Source organism: Mauremys mutica, chromosome 6, assembly GCF_020497125.1.
Source record: "Mauremys mutica isolate MM-2020 ecotype Southern chromosome 6, ASM2049712v1, whole genome shotgun sequence".
In the NCBI taxonomy this organism is placed as follows: domain Eukaryota; kingdom Metazoa; phylum Chordata; order Testudines; family Geoemydidae; genus Mauremys; species Mauremys mutica.
Window position 1 is genome coordinate 49266870 of NC_059077.1, and position 23276 is coordinate 49290145.

The window sequence follows — 23276 nt, forward strand, 5'->3', positions numbered from 1 at the left end:
ATCATTCGTTCCCACATGAAGGACAATCAACGGATTCTTTCCCGCTCCCATTAGGATCCTTTTCAGCCTCAGGTCCACATCCCGTATCTTGTGGTCCCTTCCAGCCCTACATTTCTGATTATCTGTGCAGTCTCTCAGACAACCAATTAAATTATCACATGCAGATTAGCTGTAGAGTAAGGGTGGTGATTGAGTTTCTCATAGGTGTAATTAGTAAAGTCAAAATGGCTGATAAGTTAAAAATTGGATGGTAACAAACTGAATCCGAGAGATGATTGAACCTGGTGATATTCTGAACCCAAAAAAGCTCCCAACCATGCTTATTGCTGTTTTCATCACTTCACACTGACTCAAGAGGCATTCTAGGCTTCATAGTGACCCAGAATGACAATCCTGGCATCTTTTTATATAGATGGACAGTCCCTTCCCCCAAATGCTTACCGAATAATTAAATCCACTAGCCCTTTTGTTTTCTCTAATATAACATACCCTAGGTTCCAGCTTCACAAACTGCACTTCTTAATAACACTTAAATTAAGTGGTAGTTAAGAATAGTGTTACGAGGTAAAGAACGTATGCTATTAAAATGTCTGTATTACCCGCCTTCTACTGGCTGAAGGTGCAGTCATTTGGAAAACGAACAAATGTTTTTAAACATGCCATTTTATACATCAGTGCTGAAAGCCTGACAGACTGAAATATATGAATTTGAATATTAACATGGCTCTTAACTTCCCTTGCCCTTGCTGCCACCCCACACATCTGCATGTAATTTATTCAAGCTTATTATTTTACTTTTATGTTGTAAAAATGAGCAAGTAGATTGTAAAGGATTTGAGGTGAATACGTTTTTGATAAAGATAAAATGAAGATTGAATAAAAGCTATCTGCAAATATATTTAATTTTCATTTCCCTTCTTTAAATGAGAGGGGGCCCTCAATATTTTTTCAGAAATACTACATTGAGTTCTATTTCTTTTCCGAAAACCAGCTGCTCCTCACCCCCTACACTGCATCTCAGGCATATGGTCAGTGGATTTGGATCTGCACAGTTGTTGATCCACTGGCCCACACCAATCCTCCACGCCTATGTACACCTCCATCCCCAGGAATCCCTTGTGGGGCAAACAGCAGACGTGGGCATCCTGCAGGGGCTCCCAGGAGCCTGTCCTCTGTCTGCGTTGTTGTTCTGGTTCTGCTGTATTAAAGATCATCCACAGTCACAAGTGGAGGGAGAGGTTGTGCAAGATATACCCATATATTAATTGTTTTAGTGGAAATTTGTGTTGCAAAATAATTCATTATCTTGATTATAGAATTATGGTTTTAACATTTCTTAAGTTAATTTTGTCTGACACACAGATTGCTAATTACAATGGGAACTATCAATAGCAATAATATGAACACAGTCATATTTCTTCATCAAAACGACAAGCTTTAATGCAGATGATATAATTGTTTGTTTTTCTGCAGAGATACACATGATTCCCTAAAGACGGAGTTCATGAGGGTTGTACAAATTAAAGTATAAAGCACCTGAGAGGCAAAAGACTTGTATAAAAAGGTGAAAGTTAAGTATGAAACAGAGTGGACATTACAGAAAGTCAGACTGAACATTCACAGCTAATAACAGACATTTTTTTAAATTCATGTCAAATTTGAAACAGCATAGAGCAATTTAATATGTTGCTTCTCTGGAAGGCTTGTTGCAGGGAACTAAAACACTGTTATGCATTTATTATTTTTGTATCAAACACGTTCTGTACATACGTACATTCTCTTTTAGGGAGATGAAGCAGGGATTATAGAGATATACAAGTAGAATAATTTACATAACTGGTAGTTCTCAACAAACTCTTCATCAGGGATGAATTTGTCCCTAAAACTTAAAACCAAAATAAAAATCTCTAATAAATTCCAAGCAGGGGATTGGATATACATTTTCTTGAGTCTTATATTGAATCCTCCCTTATGCAGATGTTTCCTTTTATTCTCAGTCGTACCAAAGGATTTCAATCCAGTGTAAACTCTTCTGTATAACTCTTCTTTCTGTTTTAGAATAGTGTATAGCAGTTGGCTCAAGCATACACATTATTTAAAAGCATCTATAGTGCTAGTAGTTCCTTCAGTTTCAATGTGATTAAGAAACTAGCCAGATGAAATTAGTTATTTTGTTGGCACTCATGTACTAATGTGACAAGGACTATAAAACTACCCAGGTAGGTTGGTTGATTTTAGGTACTATTAGACTTTTTATTTTGATCTACTACACATTCATCGTGCAAGACCCGGATGCCAGTAAAGCCCAAAATGTAACCTGCTCCATTTATTATATCCTTTCCTTCGCTCTCAAAATTTTTGAGACCATCTCTTGTGAAAGATATCCATGAACTAATATTTGTTTACAGGCAATTTAATAATCAAGGAAAATGGATTTGTGTAACACTCTTTTGTGCATCACTTAAGGTTGCTCAAGTACAACCATCAACCCAAATATTAAAAAAAATAGGAAATTCACAGTTGAGTTCCATCAAGCACATACACAGTAATCAGTCAACAACAACATCTAGAAAGCATAGTCTTTATCTGGGCCCATTTGACACATACACATCATCCATCACAATCATAGGCTAAGACTCTTTTAAAAACAAAGAGCCTTGAAAAGTTAGAAAATTTGGGTTTGCATTCTTTATGGCTGCTTTTGATGTATAAGGAAGCCTTGAAAGGGTTTTTCTGGAAAAACATAATAATTAAAAACTGGTGTCGTCTGCTTCTGTTTTACATTAGAAATTCGGGTTCTTGTCTGGAAGACTCCATGACTAGAGAGCTAATGTGTAAATGACATCACAAGAAACAAAGGGAAGAGAATTTTTAGTCAGAATGTTTAAAATCCTTTGGTTTTTGTTTAACACCTATTTAACTAGTGGATACTAATAATTTTGAATACAATAATCCTTTGCTAAAGTGTCAATGTCCTCACCCTCTCAGTTACAGTGTTAAGAGATCATAAACATATCTGATACTGCCGATAGTCCTCCAGCATCATCAGGGTAGATCAGACTCTGTAGCCAGGATTTCACTGGGAACCTTTGCCAGTATAATAAATTCTATTAGGGATATAATTTTATCCAGTTAGTCCTAGCAATATCCTTGTACTAACCTAAACAATTCTCCATCTTTGGGGATTTCACCCTTCAGATATGTTCAGGCTTGTGTTTCCCTCCACTATTGAAGATTACATTTTCTCTTGGCTAACCAAGTTGCAGGTAGCTTTCTAGAGCAGATTGCCTAGTTTATGTAACAATTTGGCAGTCCTTTTTAAATCTTAAAATTAGATATTTGATACAAATTCATTATTTTTGTTATAGTGATTTGTTTTAATCCCCCTCCCCAATAATAAGTTCAACTGTGGGTAAAGTTGTGAAGATTCTAAGATCTATTTTAAGGTCTTCTGAGACTTGGTTGTGTAAGTATAGTACTGTGATTAAAGATGGTTCAAACCTTCTGATAAACCTTTAAGCATGGTCTGTAAGTCACTTTAATTTTAAATTAAACAATTATGAAAAGGACTTTCTAAACACATTGATATTTTACCACGGAATGATCACAGCTTGACAGTATTTGATTTTGATTCTGGAATGTTTGGTTTTGAGAACAGTAATGTGTCTCTAAAGCTTATTTTACTAACATCCTTTGGTTTAAAGGTCACTGATGTCCATAAATGCTTTTATGTATTAAAACTTCAGAATAGGTTTTAAAGTTGCTTTGTTAAATATAAATTGTGAAATCAGTTGGTTATAATTGTTTTGTATGTTTGGAGGTGCAATGCAATCAAGTAGGTAAGTGCAGAAAACTGGGAGTCAGAAGAAATAGATTCAAGTGCCAGCTGTTTCCCTGACTTGCTGTGTAAGCTTTGTTAAGTCACTTCACCTTTCTAAGTTTTCACAGACCCAGGTTGTGTTTGCAAAGCTAGAAGTTAAGGGAATAAAGCTATCTTTCTATTTGTAAAGTGACTTAATTATTCTGTATCAAAGTTGAAAAACATTTTGGCATCAAAATCCTTCCTCATACAACCCATAAAATTGTTAAGAAGCATAACTCTCAGCATTTCAAGTGGCTAAAGTGGGACACAGCACCACTCAGGTTTGGCCCATCTGCCCTTCCACAGATGGAGACGAAGGGGCTGACAGACCAACACTGATTGGTGTTGCAACCCAGCACGTGAAGTTGCAATTCCACTCGAATTTGTCCTTGCCACCCCTCCAGAGACAGAGAAGAAGTAATGGCTAGCCCAAACCTGAGTGGTGCTGTGACCCCATGTAGCATTGCAACCTGGTACTCAGTTTGGGTGCCCTCAGAAATGGGGGAGACTGGGGCAAACTTCCCTTCAACTGGGACTGAGGGGTTTAGAGTTCAAAGCAGAACAGTCCCACAAAACCTGGGATGGTTGGAAGGTATGAAGATGGGAACTCTACACTGCACAAACACGTAGTTGCTGTAGGTCTAGTTTACTGTTGACACGTTCCTAGTTAAAGCAGTTTATGGTTATCACATTTAGGAGTGTCTCTTTCTTTCAATTTTTTTTTAAGATTTGCACATTTACCTTCTATCTAGAGTAAGTCTATAGAATGAATGATCATTGCAAAAGTAACATGCCCTTACGCTCAAAGTCGATATGACTTCCCATGTAAGTAAGTAAGGACTACTTGTGCACGTAAGAGTTTCGGGATCAAGATCTGTATGATAATTGTGCCATTTTGAATCACACTAAGCTTTAACTCAAGATAAAATATAGATACACAATATTCTATAGTAAAATGGGATGTAGCCAAATGTTTACATTAATCCTTCATTGAAGCCAGTGGAGTTACATCAGGGATAAATTTGGCCCCTTGTTTCATTCCAACGTTAAAAACTTATCTGAACAATAGAAAGGAAACATTAGATTGTCCTAGTGAAGCATGTATGTTTATAAGAAATTCCTGCTGCATGTTTTGTGGTAATGAGATCATGTATATCATTATGGATTCCCCTGCTACAGCTTGAGTAGTAACCACATTTTCTGTTTGAGTGGTAACATATTACATTGTAAGTAGTTGCACATTTCTCTGGTGACCCATACCTCTGAGCATTTGGAGGACGGACACACACTCTCTCTCTCTCTCTCTCGAATAGGGCTGGAGGGATGGCTTAACTCCCAGTATTCAGAAAATTCAGAATTTAGTTTGAAATATAACTTCCTGTTGTGGCTTGGCAGTGCGGGGGATCTCCAAAGGGTGGATAGTTTTCCTTACCAGATGTGTTGTAATTGCTAAGCCCAATAGGGTAGGTAAGTACGTATTTTTGTACTTGAGAAAAATACGGATATTTTTAACATTCCATTGAAATGCAGTACACTTTTTTGAGAGCTTTTTGGAGGAAAATAATGGGAAACTAGAGATATCTTGCTACTTGAAAGTTGTTCAAAAATAGGCAGTTAGCATGTATGGTTTAAACTTTAGACTTTTTGGATTTTGGCTATTTGAAGATACACCTTTGATTTTATTTTAATGTAGGGGTTTTTTTAAACAAAGAAAAAATCTTACATAAGTGTAGGCCTGTCCCTGATAATCTGTAATGAGTACACAACAGGGCTGAATTAAAGTTGCACAGGCAACCTTAATTCTGGCATTCCTTAACTTTTGAGTGCTTAACTTTGCAACCTTAAAAATATTCTTTTAAAATAGTTTGTGTGTAATAATGTGTACACACTAGTGATGACCCATGGCTTTGCCACTCAAGTTTATAGTAAGTATGAATGAATGTGAGGTTGTGTGTGTGTTGTGCTGGGAGATTTTTATGTTTTGTGTGAGTGGCAAGTGAGGGGTATGTGCTGTGATGAGGGGCTATCTGTGTTTGGGATTATTGTGTGTGCTGATTGTAGTGTTGTGCTGGGAGATGTATATGTATTGATTGTGTTGATTTGTGTCTGGAGGTTATGCTGGGAGCTTTGTGTTGAGGTGTGTGCATTATGATGTGCTGGAAGGTTCATGTTGGCTTCTGCAGGTGACACAGACAGGTGTCAATCCTGCAGTCTTCTTATATACATACCTATTGTACCTTATGTACACATTTATGTACATGCATGCATATGTAAATATGTATGCACTTCTATAAATTAAATGGCTACACCTGACTTTTGTTTGTATAATAATCATAATATATTTATATGTTGAAAAGTCTGTATAACCATTCACTAAGGCCCAGATCATGCAACGTGTAGCCTGGGGAAGATCGGGGCGGCTCCAGGCACCAGCACACCAAGCATGTGCTTGGGGCAGCAAGCCGTGGGGGCGGCCTGCCAGTCACTGTGAGGGCGGCAGGCAGGTGACTTTTGGCGGCACGCCTGCGGGAGGTCCGCCGGTCCCGCGGCTTCGGCGGCAATTTGGCAGCGGGGACGCTGATGGCACAGCACTGGCGGACCTCCCGCAGGCAGGCCGCTGAATCCACATGACCAGCCGACCGACCGCAGGCGCGCTGCCGAAAGCCATCTGCCTGCTGTGCTTGGGGCGGCAAAAAACATAGAGCCGCCCCTGGGGAAGATCATTGGGCCCACTTGTGTCTCAGTGAAGCCAGTGGGAATCTGCATGGGAGCACCCAACACATTACAGGGGTGGGACCTAAGTAATTCATTAAAAAATATCATATGTGTGCTAAGCCCTTATTCTAAAACTACACCAGAGAGAATTTTACAATTGCATTATAAACAACTTTTCTTGCAGGGTTTTATAATAAAACATCAGATTTGGCCTTTAGTTTTGTAATAGTACCAGACAGTCTCAGCAGCAGATTTTTCTGTTTCTATAGAGTTGTATGTGTGTTTTTTTTAAATTGCTTATTAATCTTAAACTATTTTTCTTTTCACTGAATTATTTGTTTGGCAAATGATTACAGTTTAATAAATTGTAGGAAGAGAGAGAATGAATTTTGATACTGGGTACTAGGTTATTTCCTTTACATAACCAGGAGTAATACTAACTAGGAGTAAATACTAAATGTGTTGAGATTTCTGCAGTTCCTCATTTAGGCTACGTGTAGTAGCATGCAGTACAAGAAAAGATTCTTTCAGCAAATGTTTAGGAAAATACTTTCCAAAAGATCTGTACAAGATTAGAGTAACTGAGTGTTCTTCTCACTGGCTTCCTGTTTTGAAATTAAATGTCTTCAGGGTACTTAGAATAACTCATTTTAGAAAAACAAGAACAGTTTAACCAATTAAATACTTCATCCTTTTAGATATGATTCCAGTTAGTTGAAAAAAGAAAGGAGTACGTAAAGTAGTCCCTGAGACCCCTTAATTAACCTAGGAGTGGCTACATTAGTTCCCAAAGCCACAAATTATCTTTTGAAGGAAGTTATAGGAGACAAAGTGTAACCAAACATGTTTAGATCTAGATTCTGGCTTCCTCTGTGTATCATGATCATTGAAACTGGACTCAAAGGGGCCATGTTTCCTTAAGGGATTGTTATTAAGGGGACACCAAGGAACCAGGAATGCAAGGACTTAGGCTGGAAGCAACTCAGCTGTATGGACAGAGTAGTCTACAGGGTTCGATAAAGTTCCAGTTGTTCAACTTAACCTGCATTCAGCATCTCTCTTTGCAAATGAGATGCTCCGCCTGTGCCTATACCATTACTAGCCAAAATTTTGCTGATTTTTCTCTGTGGTTTCAACTTTATGAGGTCCTGAACACATAAACTTCCATTAAAGTTAAATGAAATTGGGAGCACTTAGTATGTCCTAGATTCAACTCTTTGAACATGGGGGTTGTGTGGAAAGGTTAGTGTTACCAATGGGTCATGGCTAGTGGTGTGGGTTGGCAATGATGAGAGGGTGTAGCAGTTGCTGCTACGACTGCATTCTTTCTCCAGTACCTTTAGAGACATTACATTTTTCAAATGCAGAATACTTCCAAGAACTTTAATACTCTTTGCATTCCCTCTAATGTTGTAGGGGCCTTAAAAGCCACATTACAAGACTTAGTGCTCACTGAACACTATGAGCAATAGTTAGAAATCACTGTCAAGAACACATAACAAAAAAAATTTCCCCACAGATTTTAAGGCTAGACCTTTATGATCATCTAGTCTGACCTCCTGACATAACACAGGCCATAGAATTTCACTCAGTAATTCCAGCATCAAGCCCATGACCTCTTGTTAAATTAGAACATATTTTTAGAGATTTTAATTTTTAAATTCTCCATTTAGTATACCATCTTCTTAGACACTTGGAAATATTTGTTTCTTACTAAATGCAAATTTTTGTTTCTTGGTTTGTGTTTCTAATGGATTTTGAAATTACAAAAGAAAAATATCTTTTACTTTGTTAGACAACATCATTGGTAGCAGTGCAGATCCTAGATCCTAGAACAGTGGTTCTCAAACTTTTATACTGGTGACCCCTTTTCACATAGCAAGCCTGTGAATGCAACCCCCTCTATAAATTAAAAACACATTTTGGGGTGGAGGCTGACAGCTCGTGAACCCCTGAGGGGGCCCGACCCCGAGTTTTAGAACCCCTGTCCTAGAATAAGGTTAATTAATTAGTTGCTACTACAGAGCCAGCAGAGGGAGCAGCTAACGTATTTAACTAGGTTACAGCTGAAGAGTCAATTGTACTTTATTTTAGCTTTTTTAATTTTCTCAGATTTCAAGATTTTTATTATTCTTTGATTATTGAAAATTTAGCTCCATCTGACATTTGTGATGTTTTTCATTGTGAAGTTTTCAGTTTTCTAACTGTTTTTCAATTATTCCTTGGGTTACAAGACTTGAGAGCTTTTGGATATGTGTATAATATTAAGATGATTGCACTCATACACCGAATAAACTTTCAAGGCCTACCACTGAGCAGTTACTTCAACTTGCAAAAGAGTGTCATGTTACTAAGATGAATTCACATAGTTAATGATCCACAGACTATTTTGATTTTGCATGTCTGTGTAAAATATCCATGGCAACACTACTCTACATAATAATTTCCCCTAGTAGTACCTTTTTCCTGGTATCCCCACTTCTTGTGTATACTTTCTTGTATCCTTCCTCTGTGATGGTACTGATAGACCACTATTATTTCAATGTCATTTAATTTAGACAGTGCTGTCCACCATTACAGCAGTGTTCAGTCACATACTCTTGTTTGACTACTTAACCTGAAAGGGAATTGGGAAGGTTTTTCTTGTCATATGAAAAAAATTCTCCTGAAGAGGGATAATTTTAACTGATTCATTGTGACCTGGGATATTGTTCAAAATCTAAATGCAGTGTTTGCTTGACCCTTGAGTCAGTGAAAAGCAAATCCTAATCTTTGGAGCACAGCAAGTTTCAGGGTGTAATTTTGTTAGGTTGACAAACTAAATATGCTTACAGTTTATGTTGTAACTGAACCTTTTCTAGTTATACATTTTGTCTTTACATGCCTATATAGATATTCCAGGGATCTGTATTTTTTTCCTGAAACAGTTGACCTAACACAGGATAGGAGAGATGTATTGCATTGGATGTTAGTAATGCAATAACTTGTGCAGGGCCAGAAAAACTTGAATTCAAGTAACAGAACCCAGTCTAGTTCCATACAAAATCAATAGGAATATTGCTGTTGACTTCCAGGGAAAATAGCATTAGGGTCTTAGAAGGAAAATAAAGGAGGGAATGTTTTTCAGCTATATTTTTATACATATTTAGAAATTTGGGATCTGGATTTTTTTTAAGTTTTCCATTCACCTTTAAGGACAAAGATAAATTAAATTACATAGGAGATAGTACCAGTTAGTTCAAGTACTGTATTTCTGGTTTTGCTAAGATAATGTGAAAAATCACAGAATGTAGTTTACTAATAAATTGCAGTCTATCAAGGAAGATGGCTACCATATATTGTCCACCCAAAATATTTATTTCTATATTGTGCTTTGCTAATTGGGTTTATGGCTTCCAAAAGAGCACATCTATACATATGTTGGAGACACTTGCTATGACTCCATAGTTAAGGTTGAGTTCTGTTTTGCGCTTAAAGCAGGGATTCAACTGGTTTGTTATGCATGATGATTGTTCTGAAGTCTAGAAGGTGGTGAGGGCAGACCAGTTGAAAGTCTCTGGGTAAAATGGAAAAAAAATAGGGGTAACATCTTGGTATGGGTCCACTATAGACCACCAAATCAGGAAGAGGAGGTGGATGAGGTATTTCCTGAACAAATAACAGAAATATCCTGTTAGTAATGGGAGATTTTAACTATCCAGACAGCTGTTGAAGAAGTTAAAAGGCGAAACACAAAATGTCCAGTAAGTTCTTGGAATATATTGGGGACAACTTCTCATTTAAGAATGTGGGAAAATAACCAGAGGGACAGCCATTTTATACTGTACTTGATTCTGTCCAACAAGAAGGATTTAATTGTGAATTTGAAGGATGAAGGCAATTTGGATGAAAGTGATCCTGAAATGGATTTCCTTATTTCAAGGAAAGGAAGGAATGAGAGCAACAGAATAAGGACAACAGACTTCAAAAAAACAGACTTTAACGGACTCAGAAAACTGGTAGGTAAGGTCACAAGGCAAAAAAATCTAAGGAATAAAGGAGTTCAGGAGAGCTGGCAGTTTCAAAGAAACAATATTAAAGGCACAACTGAAAACTATCCCAATATGAAGGAAAGATAGGAAGCTCTTTTAATGACCTGAAAATCAAAAAGGAATCCTACAAAAAGTGGAAACATGGACAGATTGCTAAGGAGGAGTACAAAAGAATAGTACAGACATGTAGGGACAAAATCAGAAAGGCTAAGGCACAAAATGTGTTACAACTAGCAAGGAACATAAAAGATAAAAAGAGGAGGTTCTTTAAATACATTAGGAACAAGAGAAAGACAAAGGAAAGTGCAGGTCCTTTACTTAGTGGGGAAGGAGAGCTAATAACTGAGGACATCAAGAAGGCTGAGGTTTACAATGCCTATTTTGCTTCAGTGTTCTGTAAAAGGTTAATGGTGTCCAGATACTCAACACAATTAATATTAACAGCAAGGAGGAAGGAACCAAGCCAAAATAAGGAAAGCACAGATTAACGAATACTTTAATAAGTTAGATATATTGAAGTTGATGGGGCCTGATGAAATTGACCATAGAGTATTTAAGGAACTAGCTGAAGCAATCTCATAACTGTTAACAATTAGCTTTGAGAACTCAGAGGACAAGTGAGGTCCAAGAGGACTGAAAAATGGTAAACATAATACCTATCTTTAAAATAGGGAATGAAGAGGAACCAGAGAATTATAGCCCATTCAGCCTAACTTTCATACTTGGAAGAATACTAAAACAAATAATTAAACAATTAAGCATTTAGAGAATAATAGGGTTATAAGGAATAACTCCCATGGATTTGCCAAGAACAAATAATGCCAAATCAACTTAATTTTTTTAAATAACAGGTTGGACAAATACCAATCAGGGATGATTTAGGTTTACTTTGTCGTCCCTCAGCACAGGGGTCAGTCCTACATTTCTATGATTCTGTGAAAAATATGGTATATTCCCCCTAAACTTAAAGCACTTACCCTTTGAGTTGAGAATGAATTTTCTGAGAATTTATAAGTAAATATTTGGTTTATTAGTTAAAATAATTACAATGGAGTCCTTTAAGAAACTGAGCATCTGTGTTGGTCCCTTGTTTTTGTCTCAAATGATCTAAATAAGAGATTAACACACACATTTCAAACTTTCCATATAGTTAGAATTAATTGAAATCTTGTGCATAGGCTATACTTGAATAAATTAGATTAGCTTAATTACAAAGAGTTAAGGTTTTTATTTTTCTAATTGCTGTGATTATATAGGCTACCAACAGGCTCAGATCAATAGCACAGCTAACTCGTAAATGGGGCCATTGTGTCATGAGAGGTAAGTCAACCAATCACCACCCTTCCTCTACATAGAATTAGCATGCAACAATTTTGTTGATTGTAATGAGTCAATGGTATGAAAGACTGTTGGTCTCACAGGTAGTTTGGCCCAACTCTCACTGTTCCTTAAAAATTCCAAGGCTGCATACTAGGTTGGGCATCAATACTTGAAAGGCTTCTCATATCACTGCTGCCTATGCTTCACTGTATGTTGTGGGAGCACTGACAGAAGAGTGCAAAGGGACTCTTTATAGCACAAAGATATTAGGACTGGGCTCTGCCTGCCTCTCCTCCTCTTAGCATCAATTTCTTTTAAAAGTAGCCTTAACTCTAAATTTCCTGGATTTGTAATTTACATCATCCCTGTGATGCTTTTCCCCCTTAAATTACTGATACATACTCTGTCTTAACTCCATCTTAACATAGCTTTTTGCCTGAGACGTTTAAGAGGATCTACATTTTTCTTGCATAAAATGAAAGGAGTCTAAGTGCCAACTCTGCTTCCTCTGATTTCAGTGTGAATTTTTCCATTGAATTCAGTGGGACCAGAATTGGGTTGCTGCTGAAATTCTCAATGCAAGGATAATAATTCTTGTTCTTTGAGTGATGGTCCCTATATGGATTCCAAATATGGGTGTGCACATGTGCCATGTGCTGGGGCCAGAACAGTTCTGTAGCAGCATCTGTTGACCCGCACATGCGTTGTGCATCGCCCTCATGTGCGCAGCCAAGACTATAAGAGGCCATGCGGGTCAATGCTGCCCCAGTTCCCTCTTACCGCCGCATGGCCCGGGTAGGAACTCCTGTTCCTCCCTGTTCTTAGCCTTGTTAAGAGAGTTGGTTGTCCATTCTTTCTTGTGTATATAGCTGTAGATGGTAATTTTTTTCTTGTTTTTTGTAGCGTTAGTGTTCTACGTAGATAGATTTCCTTTTGGACTTCTTCCCCTGTTGGTGAGATCTCCCAGCCTAAGGATTATGTCCTGACAAGTCAGCTTAAAAAACCCTCCAAACCTGTGCTTCATGTCCACACCCTTCTCTGTGAGCGACAAACACCAGTGTGCCTTTACTTCCTCGATGAAGCCCATGTTGTTGCCCCTTGCACAATCTGCCGTTCCTTCCTGCTCTGATTCCAGAGCGACACTCAGATCCTTGAGCATTTATACTGCACCACTAGTACTGCAGGCCCTTCAAGTACCAGTCACCTTAGAGACTGAGAATACCATCTTTCTCCCACAGTGGCTGGCCTGAGTATCCACCCAGAAGGCAACTCTGCTATTTGAGGAGGCATCCATTCTCCCCTTCCTCTGTTGTGCACCAACCTCCCTGCCAGAAGCAGTAGGTTTAACAAGATGGTTGAGAGCCATGCTAAAACCACCGCAGAGTTGACCTTTGGAAACCACCTCACTCCCTTCCATTTGGTCTGGGTGGACATTACAGCAGACCAATGGGTCTTGGACATTGCTGCCTCTGGCTGCACCATTTAATTCACTTCACTGTCCCTCTTCAAGGACCCTTCTCATGGAAACAGAAGTAACCTAATTACTTTGTCTAGGAACCATAGAAGAATACCACAGGAGTATAGGGTCAGAAGAGGTTTCTAATCCCAATATTTCCTCACTCTGAAGAAAAAGGTCTTAATCTTTTCCTAGATCTGAGGAGACAAAACAAATACATACATCATCTCAGATTCAGAATAGTGGTGTTTGCCTCTATTATTCCATCCCTCCAAGCTCAGGACTGGTTTGTGGCTCTCCACTGACAGGACATGTACTTCCTGTGGGTGAGGGGGATGGTGATATGGAAGAATCTGAGATGCACATTGGGGACAAGTCACTGAGTTTTTCAAGGCACTGAGTTTTTTTGAAATGCCTCACTGTGGTGGAGGTGCACATGCGGAAGAAAGGCATCCACGTCTACCTGTATCTGGATGACTGCCTGACAGGAGGCAAATCACATCAGGCCTCTGCTTCACCCTGTGTTCTCTTGGTTGGGCTTGCTGGTGAACTACAAGAAACAGTCTCTCAGCCCTTCGCAGATGATAAGAGTTCATAACAGGATAGATTCCACCACTGCAAGGGCTTAGTTATCTCAAGACAGATCCCTCACTCTCTGGTCATTACTAAATGCAGTGATTTCATACCCAATGTTAATGACCCCAGAATCTTTGCCAGATGCCTTCATTCTACAGTGAAATCAGGGCCTTCTTTACATCTTCCTAGTGATTCCCAGCATGATTGCTAAAGACAGAGGAGATCAGGGGCACTCAGTCTTACAGCTTCCTACTGGCCAAGAGAGTTCTGGATGGTGGACTTGCTGCAGATGTCCATGCAACCATTGATCAGCCCTGTTGCAAGATCAAGGTCAAGTATTCCATCCAAACCCAAGATTGCTGCAGTTGATGGCCTGGATGTTGGCTTGCTATGTTCCATGGAAAGGTTCTGTAAACTGTCCATGAGGAAAACTTGGCTCTTCCTAAATGGAATAGGTTCTCGATCTGGATAGCCCAACATGGTCTAGACCCAGTGAAAGCCCTGATACCAAAGATTCTGGACTACTTGCTACACTTAATGCATTCTGGACTCTCATTCAGTTTGACTAAGATCCATCTGGCAGCAATATTTGCATATTATTCACCAATACTCACTTTTGATCTTCTGTTATCCAATAGTATCCAAAATTACACAGGGTCTTATGCATATTTACCCACTGTTTAGAGACCCTGCATCAGCAGAGGACCTCAACATCATCTTTCACAGATTTATGGGGTCCCCTTTGAGTCCCGATTGGATTGCTCCATCTACCATCTTACTCTCAAAATGGTATTTTTGGTCACCCTCACTTCAACCGGAAGAGTCAGCAAGGTCCAAGTAATCATGGCAGACCCTCTGTATACCTTGTTTCATAGAGATTGAGTGGTACCTCGACCTCATGGAAAATTCCTCCCCAAGTGATTTTGGAATTCCATTTGAATCAATCAGCTTACCTGAGTTCTTCCCAAAGCCATATTCTATGCAAAGAAAGAAGAAGCTGCACACTTTGGACATATTCAGAGCTCTTCAATACTATATTGACAGGACCAAATCTTTCAGACAGTCTCCACATCTATTTGTAGCTGGTCTCTACAAATGTCAAGCCCTTTAATCCTTAATACTTTCAAAATGGATGACACATTTTATCTCACTGTGCTGCCACTGGCTGATGTTCCTTTCCCACTGACAGTTAGGGTTCATTGCACCAGAGCTCTAGTAGCATCCTCAGCGTGGTGCCAAATGTCAGTGTCCAAAATCTGCAAGTTTGCTATGGGGAGCAGCCTCTTAAAGTTTGCCAAGCTTTGTGCACTGCGCTTTGCTGCCAGATCAGATGCAAAGTTTGGGAGAGCTGTACTCCATACTCTGTTGAACTGATGCAGCTGATACACCTCATGCCCACCATCCTGAAGAGGATACTACCTGCCAATCTCCTACACTAGGATCCATACTGACACATACTTGAAGAAGAAAGAACAATTGCTTACCCTACAGTAATTATGGTTCTTTGAGATTAGTGCTTACCCTACAGTAATTATGGTTCTTTGAGATGTAGTGAGTGTGGATCCACAACTCATCCTCCATCCATTCTTTCAAAATCCTCAGCTAACACAGGCTTTAAATTGTGAGGGAACTGTGGGAGGGTCAGGGTCACTCTGCCTTTTATATGACTATGAGGACACATACGTGGCCCTGATGCATGCTGTATTCAAAAAAGATTTTGATGTTGAACACATGAGGCACATATGCACCTAGAGTACGAGCCACACTGACTACAACATCTCAAAGAACCACAGCTACTGCAGTGTAATTAACTACTCTTTTTAACTCCCATTTGCTTCCGTTTTCAGTAAATTGCTGACATTTCTGAAAAATATTGCATATGTCAGTGTGTATTACCTGGTTTATATTTGTTTGTTCATGGGAGAAATTCAGTAATATAGAATTTAACACATACTCTTGTGCTGTTTTGTTTTTATTTTAATTAAATCGTCACTGGAACTAACTGCAGTTATAACTACAGTGTTTGTTATATATTTGGTTTGCTTTTATGAACCTTGAATAACTGTGCTGAATCTTTATCTCTAGATCTGCAACTTGTCCTCATATGTTAATAAATCTTTGGATGATACTTTCATATTGCTGATGATTATCGTGTTTTGTATGTACTGTTTATAAAATTTTTTAAAATTACTAACATTCCAAAATATTAAATACAATAACCTCATTGTATTCCTAAAATGGTAAAGCTCATATATCTAAGGCACTAAGTGGAATTTTGTATATTTTTTAAAGAAAAGTTTTAGTTCAGCTTTTGCAAAAAAACAAACAAAAAATAAAACAAAAACAAAAAAACCCCAACAAATCCTAGACATTTGTAATTCTGCCTCAATATAACAGTACAAAAAGAATAAAGAGATTTTGAAAGAAATCTCTACATTTAGGTGTACTGCAAGTTTTCATGGTCTGTTGCTTCTTTCACTTGAATAGATTCTGCTTTTCACTTGTGATAACAGTTTTAGAGCAATCAAAAGACAAATCTAATTTCCAACCATTAGAAATGATTGTTAATGCATGAGAAACTATTATAACTTTATGTATGGCATTCTTTGGGGATGGAATGCTTGGATTTTGCCTATTGGTATGCTGTGAATGGGAAAAAAAGTTGCATTCTCTATTTCCCCATTTATCTTTTGCTAGGGAAGTGAATCATTTTTATAATGACTAGATTCTTTAACAGTCTTATAGCAAGAATGCTGACAGGTAATAAAAGGTTGTTCCTTTGGGATCTGAACTATGAAGAATCTGTATGACCACAGGTATCCATTGGTTGTCTACATTAGTTCACTTTTGAATTGTTTATGTGGCAACTTAGTAACTTTCCAAGGAAACTGTTGAGTTCAAAAGGGTTCATCCATTTCTAGCTGTGATCATTCTGAGAATTTAGCAGTTAGTGACAATGCGTAAGAAACTGTTTTTAAGGGGAATTTTTTTGCTTGTGTTAAGTAGCAGTTATGGGTATGGTAGCATCTTATACATGTTTAACTAGATCTTCACCAGGCCAACAGATTTGGAAGATATATAAGCTTGATACAGAAATAGAAGTGGTGATCCGTAGCCACCCAGGCACTTTCAGAGAATGGATCTCCTCAATGAATGTAATCCGTAAAACCACTATACTCTCCTCCTTCAGATCTCTTCACGTCACCAACCTCTGCCGCATAGCTTATAAGAAATCAATTAATGATGGCTATGTTGGGAAGCATATGGGGATAGTTGACATTTCCTTTATCTATTTCCAGTAAAGAACATTTGCAATGTATGTATGTAAAAATGGATGTATGTGGTAATCACATTTGTACATCAATCATCTTAGATTGTAAGTTCTTCAGGGTAGTGACAACATTTCTGTATGTGTTTGTACAGCACCTGGCATAAAGGGAGCCCCAAGTCTGATTAAGGCCTCTGGGTATTATAATAGAATATTTAATAGAGGTTGGAGACAGTGACCTCATGCAGATGTGCAGTCCTCTGAAGAACCTGGGCCTATCTTCTTCTGTGTGGCTGTCATGAAATTTCTAGAGCTGAAGTCCTGTTACTGTGTGAAAATAAAAATAACTTACTCTGTGTGTGTGCTGGAAGCCCTGGGAAGTCTTGGTCTTTTTCTCACTGTTGATCATTGTGATGAACAAACTTCAGTTTGATGGTCCACTTGTCACTTCTTGAACAACAACTGAAATTCAGAGTTGTGCTCTGCAAACTGCACAGATCATTCAATTTGTCTAGCTTTCATGTTATCATCCAGCCTGGGAAGAACTCCTGATCAGGTGTCAGGAGGCACACTCTCTCCTGATGTCATCTGGTGTGTCTTTCAGGCCATAAATACTGGTTGGGGTTTTGGGGAGGCTACTGTCAAGTGGTTGGATTCTGATCTCACTTCAGTTGTACACAGTGTTACTCCATTGATTTTTTTCCAGTTTCACTTTTGATTTATGCCATAGTAAGCGAGGGGAGAATCAGGCCCATAAATTCAGTGTCTGTGATGGGTTAGCCTTGAGATTCTGCATAAAGCAGCAAACATACAGAGAGGCAAAGCCAAACTGCAAAGTGACCTGGGGAGATTAGAACAGATGGGATTGCAGTCAACAAAGGGAGACTCAGTATTAATAAATGTAAAAAACATGCAGGGGGAAGAAATCAAGATCCCTGATACAATCTATCCAAGCAACTGCACCTTTCACATTAAAGTTTATTTAATCTTATCTGATTAATACTGTCTTTATGTTAGTTGTACATGTTTGTGGGACTAAGCACTGTACTTGCCAAAGGGAAAGCGTGGAGTGGGAGGCTGGGTGGGGAGCTGCTCCATGAGAGCATTTCTGTTTCCCTACAGTATACTTGAAAAAATGAGAACCACAGAGTTGGAGAAACATTAAGAAGCACAAACATTATTCATTTGTTGTCAGAGTTAGAGCGTAGAACAGTAAGATATCAAGAGCAAACACATTCCGAGCAACTGAAAAAACCTAGCTTACTGGTACATCTTTCCTCTCATGACTAAACTAACAATACCAGTAACTCTGTATGTGTCACCTTTTCCCCTGCTTCCTCCCAAGTGGCTAACCCACAGCAGGAGGTCATGGGGGTCATGGCACCAGTGGGAGATGACAAACATGGGAATTAGGAGGATAGGCAACAGTAACTTCATCACAAGGAGAAATGAGCCTGCTCTTGGTGAAATCATTGCACTTCCTCCCCCTTCTCCTCCCAAAAAAGTTCTGATCCTGCATTTCAAAGGGAATTTTGGTGGGACAAGGATTGCAGGCTCACACTCTTTTTGTGTATGTGGGTGGGAGAGGGGAAGACATTGATTCCTTTTGATCATGTAACTCTTGTCTCCCTCCCAGTTCATGCTATCAACTTCTGTTCCCTATCCTTCCCATTGAGGCCTGTCCTCCCAACATGACCTGCCTTACCCCTCATGGATACAGTTCTTATTAAATACTGTCAAAAACAAGTTAATTCTTCACCCCCCAGGGTCTTTAACTTGTTTTCTGCCTCACAAAGGGCTAAAATAGTATCTTTTGTTAGAGAAGAAATGTGTTATTTTGCGTTCAAAATGATGTGCAACATCAATTCTTATCTATTGATGTAATATTTTATCATTTAAAAGGAACAGAACAAATATATTGGGTAGAAGAGAGAGCTAAAATGTCAAAGACAACTTTTGATCAATTAAAATTAGTAAGAATGCATTTATAAAGGAACCAATATCATTAATTAGGCTGTAGCTGCTTATCTTTTTTATTATACATACATTGCTGTGGGTATAGTGCTTTAAAGCATCTGCTCAATAGTCCGTTATGATAGCACAAGAATGCTTTTTCGTGAGAGTAATAAAGTAACAGATGCTTCCTGATGACAACTTCCCAATTTGTTTAGGAAACAGTCAGTCTATCCTGGATTCAGTTTTCCCTTGCAGTGTGGCAGCCATGCAAGCAAATTCTTATGGAGAAACAAGAACTGAGAAATCAAGTGGCTGTGTAATTTTTCTAGGAATTATAATTTAGCCAGAAATCCCTATTTAATAACACTTTAATAACATTAGCATTTTATCCATTGTACAGATAAATCTTTTTGCCATAGTGAGTATCTAAACAAAATCCATCAATTCAACAACAGAGCTAGTTCACCCTCTTTATATTTATATTTCCAGGAATATTTTTGGAGCAATGGTACTGTGCATGTTATGACCTATCAATGCTCAAGAGTAAATTATTTATGTTGCATCGTAGCTGTCATAATACCGTAGTACATAAAGTATTGTTAACAGCTCAAAGAGTGCAGGACAGCAGTATATATAGCAAGGAAAGGAACAAATTAAAAATTTAAAGAACAACCTATAAATAGGCTATCACATGGCTTATGTGAAAATAACTGGATTTTATTTTATGTATTAGTTATACCTTCTGTTATTTATGGCGCGTTAGTGATTATGCAAAAAGCTATGGCCATTTGTTTAAAACCCCCTCAGACTTATCTTCTGTTGGGCCAATGTAATATTCTCTTAGTCTTTGTGGGTTCTGTTGAGTCTCAAACAGGGTCTTAAATGCTCTAAAGATCATCTTAAAGAGACCCAGTTCATTTTATTCTAGAACATGACTTTAGCAAAGGCTCAACTCACCAGCTAAAGAGACACTCTGAGTGCTTGTAGGCTCCAAAATTTACTTTCCCATGTTAAATTCTATGCATCATCCTTAGAGACTATAAAGTATAGGATTACATGTTGGTACTGTATCTTTTTATGTAACAAGTCCTGCCACTGCTGTTTACCCAAATGAAAAGGGATTAGAAATAGCTCTAAGAAGGATTCAAGTGTCCATGCATATATACAGACCAGAATAGTGCTTCCACTTGTCACTATATATATAGCATGCAAAGAGATCTGAATGATCAAAAATCATATTTTGAATAACAGACACTTCATATACTAGACCAAATTACAGGATAAAGAAGGGAGAATTTTTGTCTTCCAAAGCTTCCTTAAGCTTTGCATTCTTTTGAATTCCCTGTTTCAGACATAGCCCAAACCATCATTTAAAAGCAAAAAACAGGTTAATACAAAATGAGAAATGGTCAACCTCCACCTCCCTAAAACATGAATGAAATGGTCAACCTCCAGTTCCATAAAACATCAGGCTTTTCAGGAGAAGACTGCTTGCACAACCTGCTCTTTCCTGTTCTTAACCCTCCAGAGGTGTCTGGACTCTTCTGGGGATGCCACTGATGGATGAAATAGCTCTAGTCTCTTGAGAAGTAGGATCTCTAGAGAGGCACATCGTAATCTAATTTCCCTCCAGTAACACCAGGAATCCTCCAGGGAGATTTTTTGTAGTCCATCTCCTCCCTCTTGAGGAACAGGGTCATCAGAAAGAGCTTCTGACTCCTTCATTGTTCTATTCCCTAGTCCAGTTCATCTCCAGAAAATTAAGGTTTTTCTGCAGAGGTTGCTCAAACCCTGAACTCCCTGCATCTGATCAGTGGGATTGCTATGAGAGAAGAACGGAAAACTTGTGTCCTTAGTCTATTATATGTGAACTGGGTAAAGCATACAGATCTGTATCTGGTTGGTAAAGTCAAAAACAGTAATCAGTGTTGTCCTTTCTGGCATATTGTCTTTAATATCTCATTGCCTAAGATTTTAAAAGCTGGGTCAACAGAGAGGATTTCCTTTAATGTCCAGGCTCAGTGCTTTAGGTGTCTGTTTTTTGGTAAACTAAGATCAAGCTTTCTGCAATTGGCCATTATTCCCAGAATTCTTTTGTTCTTTCAGCTGGTGTGATTTTCTAAATATCTTAATTTAATGTTTAAAATTGTGTTGTTATTATTTCCAACTACACTGGTATGTGGCTATCCAGAATCTGGGACCTCTAGTCACAGTCTTGTACACTTGTTTATCAGCAACACCTGATTGTCTAAAATACTATTTGGATGAAATCAATTTACATGGGCTTTCCAAAAAGTCATAGTATGTTCTTTATGGTTACTCTTATAGTTTGTCAGTTCTTGCATCTCCCTCATGGATTGATTCATGGCAGAGCAAGCATTAAGGTGAGTTAAGGATCTAAGAAAAAATACAAAATAGCTTTAACTGTCTTATGTGTTGTAACAACTTGAGGGTTAAAAAATGCTGTTTCTTCATTGTTCCTTTTCAGTCTTTGGCATTTTGCTTGGGCAAAGAACTAAATATTCACAGTTAGTTGGTACTAGTGCACCCACAAAGCCCATATTTGTGCATGTATACCTACCCTCTAGGGCATACAGTTGGTTTGTGTATGCAAATTCAGGGTTTTCAAGGCTCAGCAAGTGCACGTGCATTTTGTGGATATTTCAGTTTTGTTTTCTTGGAAAATTTGTTCCAGTATATCTAATTAGCTTATTTAATAGGGTTAAAACGGTAATGGCCTTATTTTCAGAGTGATAAACATTCGCAATTGGTTGTAAAGTCAATAAGAACTATGGGTGCTCAGCACCTTTTGAAAATTATGTTCATACATTGGTAAAAGAAGATACAAAACGTAAGCTGGTAATTGGGAGCTCCTGGGAATGTATCGGAATGCTTCTGCTTATGAACAAACAGAAGAGGTGAAACCCAGTCTATAGTTGAAGTTGATTTTAGCAGCATATAGTAAGAGGAGGGGAAAAATTGTCTCAACTTCAGAAGTGTTATTAACCAACACAACCTCTTGCAAAATAGCTCTTATTAAAAATGGAACTCAGAATTTTCTGCAAAAAATGAATTATCCTTTGGAAAGTAAGAACATAAGAACAGCTATATTGGGTCAGACCAAAGGTCCATCTAGCCGAGTATCCTGTCTTCCGACAGTTGCCAATGCCAGGTGCTCCAGAGGGAATGAACAGAACAGGTAATCATCAAGTGATCCATCCCCTGTCACCCATTCCAAGCTTCTGAAAAACAGAGGGTAGGGACATCATCACTGCCCATCATGGCTAATAGCTCCATGAATTTATCTACTTCTTTTTGAACCCTGTTATAGTCTTGGCCTTCACAACATCCTCTGGCAAAGAGTTCCACAGGTTGACTGTGCGCTGTGTGAAGAAATACTTTGTTTTGTTTGTTTTAAACCTGCAGATTCTTTAAGGATCTATTGTAACTTCACCTTCAGTTGCTAGGATGATCTTCAATAGTAACAGGTAACTAAGGAAGTAGCTGCTGTAGCCAACATATTGCTAAAAGTATTGTGATAAAGATTTTCCACAGTTGCTTTGTTGTCTGATTGTCTCATAAAAGCAATCTGGATTAATTAAGGCCACAATCCTTCAAAGACTTACACATGGGTTTAACTATATACACAGTCCTCATGGTGTGTGAAGTGAAGCAAGTAGGTAAATCTTTGCAGAATTGGGGCTTTCGTGTTTTTCTTTCTGGTCTTACTATTTCCTCAGGACTCAACTGATGAGTGTTCAGTAAGAGACAATGCCTCTCATGTCTGCTCCTTATATTTATTAAATTAATTACTATAACGGTAGCCCTTATTTTCTCCTCACGGGTAAGCCCATAATTTACTGAAGTACTGTATTAATGTTTGTTGTTTTAGGAAGCCCTGGATGATTCTCAAGTAGCTGGAATCTGTGCAACATCAGAAGTGATTCGTTATGAGTATCATGTCTTGTATTCCAGCAGCTACGAAGTACCTGTGCTGTACTTTAGGGCATGCTTTTTAGGTAAGACTTGTTATACATTAAACACATAGTAAAAGAAAAAAATGCAGGGATGAAGTGGAATCTTTGAAACAGA

The 23276-nt window shown here is 38.3% G+C and overlaps 1 protein-coding gene across 11 annotated transcripts in view; it reads left to right on the top strand.

Moving 5' to 3' along the window:
- Positions 1–23276, top strand: part of ATG10 (autophagy related 10) — a 159679-nt gene that overhangs the window by 85065 nt on the left and 51338 nt on the right. For all 11 annotated transcript variants that reach the window (XM_045021163.1, XM_045021161.1, XM_045021162.1 and 8 more), the window contains one exon: positions 23077–23203. In XM_045021163.1, the coding sequence (XP_044877098.1) occupies positions 23077–23203 (127 nt within the window). The remainder of the gene's footprint in view (positions 1–23076; positions 23204–23276) is intronic.